The sequence below is a fragment of the Sinocyclocheilus rhinocerous genome, unplaced genomic scaffold (assembly GCF_001515625.1).
Source record: "Sinocyclocheilus rhinocerous isolate Xijiao unplaced genomic scaffold, SAMN03320098_v1.1 scaffold875, whole genome shotgun sequence".
Taxonomy (NCBI): domain Eukaryota; kingdom Metazoa; phylum Chordata; class Actinopteri; order Cypriniformes; family Cyprinidae; genus Sinocyclocheilus; species Sinocyclocheilus rhinocerous.
Window position 1 is genome coordinate 437,119 of NW_015659463.1, and position 9,003 is coordinate 446,121.

Genomic DNA, 9,003 nt, shown 5'->3' on the forward strand with positions numbered 1-9,003 from the left:
CACACACACACACAGTATGTATATATATATATATATATATATAAATATATAATTCCATGGTGGAACTAAGCTTCCATAGATACATGTCCAGTTATATTTCATCTTCTCCTTGATTGGATCATCATTTGATGAATTATTTATACTATGATCACTATAAAGCATGTCTTTTAAGTATTTAAATCTTATTCAGCTTTTTTCGATTGCATGCAACATTAATTGTGATTGTGCACTGAATTTTGCGAATAAAACGCAGCCTATAATGAGCCTAATCTTATTTTAAATGCGTTATTTCAGCACAGAGAGCACTTGGGTAAAACACATTGTGTGTAGTTAGTGAATAAGATGCTGAAATGCCAGCATGACTTGAGTTCATCGCCCCTTTATCTATTAATACCGATGTGCATTCTCTGAGATAACCATAGGGCATCCTGCGAGCTTGTTTTCTCATGAAACATCACAGAACAGGAGACTCGGGCTATAAATATCTCACCCAACCTCTCCTTGCGCAGCACGACTGCGCCGGGCTAATTTAATGAGAAAGAGAGGGTAAGGACGGCGAGATCGTTTGAGAGAAGGGGAGCGAGGGAGGAACAGACAGAATAATAAAGTACTGGATGGATTCACTGAGGCTGTCAGGCCCAATGGAGGATAAACACTATGGATAAATGCAGACCTTTCCTGAGATTAACCCACAATCTAACAGCATTTATCTAACCTTTAACTCAGTGTACCTAGGCTTGTATTAAAATGGTACATAAAATGTACAAGTGCTGATCTAGAATTAGTCAGCCTGAGCAAAATATGATGGTTTGAGTTGAAACTGATCCAAAGGCAACAGATGTTTAATGGATACGGCTTCTCTTTATCATCCAGGCCATATTCAGGTACTTAATTTTATGGCTTCGGGATGTATTTGGTATCATAATTTATAGTTATGACAAAAGATGTTACAAAACAATCAAAGTTATTAATACTAGCCTGAGGCTGCACTTTTCATATCGAGCAATAAACACTGGGTAGTTTTGTAGTTGTGTTTTTTTTTTTTTTGTAATATTCTTTCAATTAATGTCATAACATCTGTTGTACAGATAATAAATCTTACCTTTGAAGAACACAAATTTGCCATCTGATCTCTCGTAAGCAGCGTCAATGCGAGGAGGTAGACCCTTCCAGAACTGCTCTATCAACATGGGATAGCCTTCCTGAACTTTGTTGTTGCGCAAACGCCAGAACCAGCGATCCTGTGACGAGTAAAAGAGATTATTTTGATCAATTACGGTATGTAATTTAGATCTTCAACTGAGTCGATTTCAAGTAGGAATGCATAATATTAAAATCTGTCTAATATTGATAAGCAGATAATTATTTTCTAAATAAATAAAAAAGAAATAAATAAAAATACTACAAGTGATTCTAGGCCATTATGATATAAATAATACAGTATAAAAATTATTTCAAGTTTTGCTAAAAAATTACAATTGAGTTTTTAAAAGGAGGAAATGAGATGTACAATTAAATATCCAATATTGAATAAATATCCAATTATTTATTCAATATTGTATGAAAGCAATACATTAAAAAAAAATCACCAATATCTATAATTTATATCGTGCATCCCTTCTTTCAACAAAACATATTGTATGAGTTTCTTTCTTCTGTTGAACACAAAAGAAGATATTTTGAAGAATGTGGGCAGCCAAACAGTTGCTGGTAGCCATTGACTACGCTGGAAGCTGTTTGGTTACCAATATTCTTCTAAGTATCTTCTTTTGTGTTCAACAGAAGAAAGAAACTCATACAGGTTTGGAAAGACATGAGGGTGAGGGCATTTTTGGATGAACAATCCCTTTAATATAAGGAATTACTATTCTATAATATCACACACAACCAAATTTTACTAATATCAGCTAGATTATGGTAATTTTATTATGATCTGCTTATATAAACCATCTGTATCAAATACTGGAAAGAGAACTGATGCAACTCACCTTAAAAACAAACATCTCCCGTCGAAAGAAGGCCACAGTGTTGAAGTTGCCATCGCAGATGTTGGGTTTTCCATTTCCGGGAGAGGACGGCCGATCTCCAGAGGGTGGGCGAGCGGGGCGATGCCGGTCGTGTTTCCTCTCAGAGGTGGAGTGTGTGCGTCGGGCAGGTAGAGTAGGAAGAGGTCGGGTGGGCTCCAGCATGGCTGTGGGAATACCTGTAGAAGAACAACGTTTAGTCTTCTAAAAATAGCCAGCCATCCTGGCATATTCTTGCTTAGTTCCTTGAAAATTATCATTTTGATACTTTTTTGATACGCTTTTGATACTGTTAATCACAACCTTTTACTCAATCGTCTGGAAACTGTCTTTGGTGTTTCTGAGACTGTTTTAACCTGGTTTAGGTCTTACCTCACTGATCGTCAACAATTTGTTTGTATGAGTGGTTTTCGGTCTGAGATGGGCTCTGTCCGTACGGGTGTTCCTCAAGGTTCAATTTTAGGCCCCTTCCCTTACTTTTTAGCATTTACATATTTCCACTCGGACTGCTTCTAAGATCACTTGGTCTTAATTATCATTTTTATGCAGACGACACTCAGATTTATATTCATTCTAGGCCTGGTCAAAATTTGGATGTTCTTTTTTTAACACATTGTATTTCTGAGATAAAAAATATGGATGTCCGAAAACTTCTTGTGTCTTAATAATGATAAGACTGAGGTCTTGCTCATTGGCTCCTCCCATCAGCTTCGTAAAGCTGCCTCATTAATTTTAAGCATTGATGGCTCTGTTTTGGTGTCACAAACTAAATAAAAAAATTTAGGAGTTATATTTGATTCGAGTCTGTCTTTTGACAATCATGTGCAGTACACTGTTAAGAACTCCTTTTTTCATCTCAGAAATATTGCTAGACTCCGTTCTATGCTATCCCTCTCTGTGACTGAAAGGCTTATTAATACCTTCGTTTTTTCTCGCATTGACTACTGCAATGCACTTCTTGTTGGGGTTGGGTTCCTAAAACCACACTTAACAAATTGCAATGTGTGCAAAACTCAGCTGCTAGGATCCTGACTGATGCTAGGAAAAATGAGCATATTACACCAATTCTCCCGGTCAGGTTCCGAGTTGATTTTAAAATCCTTATGCTCACATATAAGGCACTGCATGGTCTGGCCCCTCAATATCTGTCTGCACTTTTAACTTTATATACACCCAAGCGTCATTTACGGTCCTCACAAGCTGGTTTATTGGTAGTTCCACAGACACGGTTGCGCTCTGTAGGGGACAGGGCTTTCTCTTCCTACGCTCCTAGGCTTTGGAATGCACTCCCTCTACAAATTAGAGATGCACAAAACCTAAGTATTTTTAAATCTTACTTAAAAACTCCTTTTTTTAGGTTAGCTTTTTCTTGACTGTTTTGATTTTTATATCTTAGTTTGTTTTTAATTGGTTGTCATGTGTGTGTTGTATTTTTACTTGTTTGTTTTATTATGTAAAGCACCTTGAGAAACTGTTTTAAAGGCGCTATATAAAAATAAAGTTATTATTATTATTATTATAGAGGTGATAGAGATGATAACTATACCGTAGATTTTCTGGATCCCCTGAAGGTCGTCTAGAGGCAGTTTGAAGTTGTGCGTGTCCATGTACTGGTAGAAGGGGGCCATGATCGCACTGGGGTCGTTGGAATGTTCCAGACCCAATGCGTGTCCCAACTCATGTACGGCCACCAGGAAAAGGTCATTGCCTGAAAGGTAAAGGTTAAAGGTCAAACCATCTTTGAATCAGTACTAATCAGAACTCTATGTTGGATGAAAAATGTAACAGTATGGTATGTACTGCATGAATAAGAATATGGAAGCAGGAGAATTACCAATGCAAAGCGTAAGGCTCTGCATATCTGATGTGCATTTTGTTAAAAATAGTCTGAAATAATAAGAGCTCCCATAGAAGTTCATAAAATGCTGCATCAGCAGTGAATAAATGTGTTCATTCTATCATTATAGGAATAGTTCACTCATAGTTCAGCACACTTGGGTATATAAGTAATGCGCTACTTTTATGGTGCATTTGGTTTCTTTTGGAGCTTGACAGCATCCATACTCATTTGCTTTCATTGTATAATGCACCTGGGAAATTGCATATGCATATGAATATTGTTAAGAATCAACGTAAAAGTTAAAAAGTTCTGTAAAAAGGTGTGGAATCCAATTCTGCTGTCTTCTAAAACAAGGTGCAATCCATTTGGTTATTAGTTTAGAGAGGAACTTTTTCCCAATACTTGCAATTGCTAGGAAAAAACTCAGAATTTAGATTTTATAACTCTTAATATTTCTTGCAATTGCGAGTTTGTATCCTCCAATTCTGACATTATTACCCATAATTGCAATAAATATAACAGTGCTTTCAAATTGATTAATCGCAATTAATCACATCCAAAATGAAAGTTTGTGTTTAATATGTGTGTACTTAATATATGTTTAATATATATATACACTAAGTATATAAATACACTAAAAAACTATATTTATGTATGTACAAATTCTTCACTTATGTAGACAGGTAAAAAGCATTGTTTGTACCCAGAATCCTAAAGGAGCATCTTGTGCATGGGCTGTAAGTGTACGCTTTTACCAGAACATCATCGAGTCAGTCGAGTCAGACATGTTCCGATCTTTGGAAACACAGAAGGGATGTGACACCATATCACTCAAATCACAGAAATAGCCTGATCTGTTGGTTGGCGTCTCTGGGTGCTACAAGTATCAGATGGCTCACTAAGTGTCTTGTACATTTTGTTTACAGACTGCTTCCCTTTTCTTAGAGGATCTCTTGGACAAAGCCTTTCTCCTTTATCAACCCTCACGCGCTCTTCCTGTCCAATTTAACTGTGTATTTCATTCCCCATCTCTTTGAAAAGAAATAGATTTTGTGTTCTGTTGAGAAGTAAGTGTCATTGTGAATAAATGAAATATAAAATCTACATCAGCTGCTGAAGATAAATGCATCTACTGTTTGTCATTAACTGCTTACTTTTGATCTGTATCCTCTAGGGTTGATAGGCTGTATAGAGAGATGGATCTGTAAAGAAATGCGCGTGTGTGTGTGTGTGTGTGTGTGTACGTGAACAAGGTAGATTCTGTGGTCTATAAAGCGTGTACTTGAACTGCTGACACTGCAGCACACAGGCAAAGATAACACAGCAAATATGCAGCACGCAGGCACTGCTGATGCAAGTGAAGAAAGAACGCAATGCTCTGTGTTTCTTTATGTTTCCCCTGTGGCATCTACTGATGCTCCTCAGCTCCCTGCTCCAGTTTACCACTGGAGAAGATCCTAAAAGATTCGCCTCTACACATCTGACTGATCTTTCTATCTATAGCTGCAGAACATTCTAGAAAATCCAGCCATCCTATCCCATTTCATCTAAAATGTCCCTACTAAATAAATAAAACACATAAATTCACATGAGTGTAAATTTAAAATAGACCCACAAAATAAATAAAATAAAATAAAACATTTATAAATAAAAATAAAATAATAAAAACTCATATTACTATGTCAAAGATTACGAGACCAGACAAGCCAGGTAAATCATTCTATTTTATCCTCTTAAGACCCGGCAAAACATTTTAGGAAAAAATTAGTATTTTTTCATGTCATTACATTGTTTAGAGCATTACAATTTTAAAAATGATATTTCATTCATAAGTTATGCTACGTCCTTGGTAGAGGACATCGGGACTCAATTTAAAAATAAAAAGACATGAATGAACATGCATAGGCAAATACAATTGATTTTTTTTAAAATCACCAATACATTTTTAGGTTTCAGGATTTTTTTTTTTTTTTTACCAAACTTTGTTTAAAGATAATTCTCAACTATGTTATAACAGAATGATTTGATATACCATTTTTCTTTATGCAAAATGTGTGTAAAATGGCCATAAACAGGTTTTCTCATTATATATAATGTATCTATAAACTAAATCTAATTTGCATATTAATGTGTTTTTGGGGTCCTCATATGAGGATGCAGGGTCTCAGGAGGTTAAAATATATAAATTCACTATAATGTAAATTGATCATTAAATAGAGCCATATTCTCGCTATATTACTTGTCTACACATTACTGTGTCAGAGATTATGAGTCCAGACATCTCAGGTCGATCAGTCTATATCAGCCACTGTCATGTTGGTTTGATCAAAACACATGCTAATGTTAGTTAAGTAATGCTAATAGCAATGATCAAACACAATTGGAAGCTAAATGATATAAAAAAACAAATCACAGTTTATCATCACAGCACCACACTTACCGTCGTGATTGGCGTTTCCTAATGTCCAGGGCTCATCAGAGTCAAAGTGTGTATCTCCACCAATTCCAGGACCGGGAAAATATGCGTGAGCTAAAAAACCTCCCTCTCCATCAAAAGGAGAACTGTCACCATGGAAACCAGAGGCAAAGAAGATCATGATGTCTGCCTCTTTACCCTCGTTCTTGATCTCAGAGTAGGCCACTTCCTGAAAGGTCAGCGGGGTCACTGTCTGCCAGACGTCGAAGGCCTGGCGAATGGCCCTCTGGGTGTCTTTCTCGCCCACCTTGGGGGTGAAATTATGTATGCTGGAGACAAGAAGAGAAGGAAGAACATTGGGAAAAAATCATGAATACTTTATATTGTGTGACTTAATATTAATTACTCAATTAAAATTAAATATTACATGGAATAATGCATTAAGGTAATGCTTTTAAAGTTTTCCTATGGCTCAAACATGGCATAACCTGATGCAAAATGTACATTTTCAAAATACTGCATCTGCCACATGCATAAAATGAAGTGCAAAATCAAAACTATACAAATTTAATATGTGGCACCATTAGCAACTAACTAGTACTTTAAGTACTAAAATTACTAAAACTGAAATAAAAATAAATTAAAGCTAAATAAAAATATTTAAAAATAATACAAATGACAAACGCACAAAACAAAGTTACAAAAACTTTAAATTTGAAAATATAAAAATAAAAGCTAATTCAAAATATTAATAATGCTATAATAGTATATAAATAATACTAAACTTGCACTGGATATTTACTTTTCCATATCAAGTTCCCTATGACAGCATGCAGTGCACTGCAGCAACCTACTCTGTCATTGTCATTTGAAAATGGTCTTTCAATATGAATCCGCTCTGCAATAAACTGAAGCGAATGCCGTTTGAATTCACAGCGCTGCGCTGTTACATAAGAATTAATCTGCATAAAAAATTTCCTTGAATATAGGGCAAAAGTTAAACCAGGCCAGACACCTAAGGCAGAAGCAGATGGTTGTCTCTGGCACACAACTGCAGGCACACACAAGTGAGAACATCACATTTGATTAACCAGTGACTGCAAACCAAGGTCCACACTGCATTAAATTACTAATTGAAATGAACAGAGCTTTAAAACAGACGAAAGCAGACAAATGTTTGCAAATGATCTGATTTCATGTTTACACCAATAGGGATGCACCACAAGTACAAAATATCCCAGAATCCCTTGAGTTAGCATCATGTAACCAGCAGAAAAAGACACAACATGGAATTGTCTATTACAGTCTATATATAATTATTATTTGTATTACATTATATTTATATATATTACATTTTATTTTTATAATACATTATAAATTTAGATATGCATATACAACTTTATTCTATAGCTATAATTTAACTATATAAGGTAGCTTTAGGTTTCAGAGACAGACATAAAAAAAAAAAATTAATAGGCTGAGTGGATTTTGGGAGGCATAATAGCAAGAAAACCACTCAAAATACCAGGCTTTCATCAACTATTCCTCTACCTTCCTGACCTGCGACATTCCTTGCTTTCTTTGTTTCTCTCTCTCTCTCTCTCTCTCTCCCATCAGGCAGAAAACAAAAGCTTCTTTTAGCATTTTTAAGGTTGGAGGGAAGCATTTCAGCAATGTCTGTCTGGAACATTGCGTAAGCGGCATGTGTTCCAAAACATACGCACACGTGTCAATGCGATATGCACTAAAATAATTAAAGGGGTCATATGACGTTGCTAAAAAGAACATTATTTTGTGTATTTGGTGTAATGAAATGTGTTTATGCGGTTTAAGGTTAAAAAAACACATTATTTTCCACGTACTGTACATTATTGTTTCTCCTCTATGCCGCGCCTTTCTGAAACACGTCGATTTTTACAAAGCTCATCGGTTTGAAAAACGAGCTAGCTATCCAGTGCGTTGTGATTGGCCGAATACCTCAAGCGTGTGACGGAAATGTTACGCCCCTTACCATACTGTGATGCCCTGTCCGGCCGGAGCGACGAGACAAAAACATTAAAAACCCATTATAAACGAGGCATTTGTTGCATCCAGTGGGGACATAATTACGGATTATAATGACTTATACTGTCTTTTTACGCGTTGCGTTGCGCCGTGTAAACATAAAACCATGTCTGCATTTGTGATCGGAGAAATGACAAACAACAAGCGCTACTCTACACTGCTCAAAACTCGCGTTTGAATCATCAATGGCAAATCCTTTAAATATAAAAAACGTACTTACAGTCTGTGAGTCAGAACAGCCGGCATTGTAGTCTACTCTCCCAGGATCAGTAAACAGTCCTCCATAAAATGCGCTGGACACATCTGGATATTTGGGTTGAACTGTTCTGGAACAGTGTTGTAAATACAACTTAACCACTGATTTCTAGTCGTGTCCTCTTTTGGAAGGCCAAACAAAGTAGTTTCGCTTTCACAACGAAACACAGCGGCACACACGGCGTTCTAGAGTGAGCGGCGGCGGCCTAGAGTATGCGGAGGCCGGCTTGAGTGAGCGATGGCCGATGAGCTTGAGAACGGCGCGGTCGGCGGATTCGACGAAGGAGCGGCCGGCGGGCTTGCGGCAACCACATGTGACGACCCCGGGCTGGACTCCGCTTATAAGCGGATATCGTCCTCTTTTGGAAGACAAGACAAAGTAGTTTCGCTTTCACAACGAAAAA

The 9,003-nt window shown here is 36.8% G+C and overlaps 1 protein-coding gene across 1 annotated transcript in view; it reads right to left on the reverse strand.

Annotated features, from left to right (window-relative positions):
- Window positions 1-9,003, reverse strand: part of LOC107723920 (matrix metalloproteinase-24-like) — a 37,656-nt gene that overhangs the window by 7,245 nt on the left and 21,408 nt on the right. The window contains exons 4-7 of the mRNA XM_016532649.1: window positions 6,305-6,609; window positions 3,571-3,732; window positions 1,989-2,203; window positions 1,103-1,241 (exon numbers count right to left, since the gene is read on the reverse strand). Coding sequence (XP_016388135.1) covers window positions 1,103-1,241; window positions 1,989-2,203; window positions 3,571-3,732; window positions 6,305-6,609 — 821 coding nt within the window. The remainder of the gene's footprint in view (window positions 1-1,102; window positions 1,242-1,988; window positions 2,204-3,570; window positions 3,733-6,304; window positions 6,610-9,003) is intronic.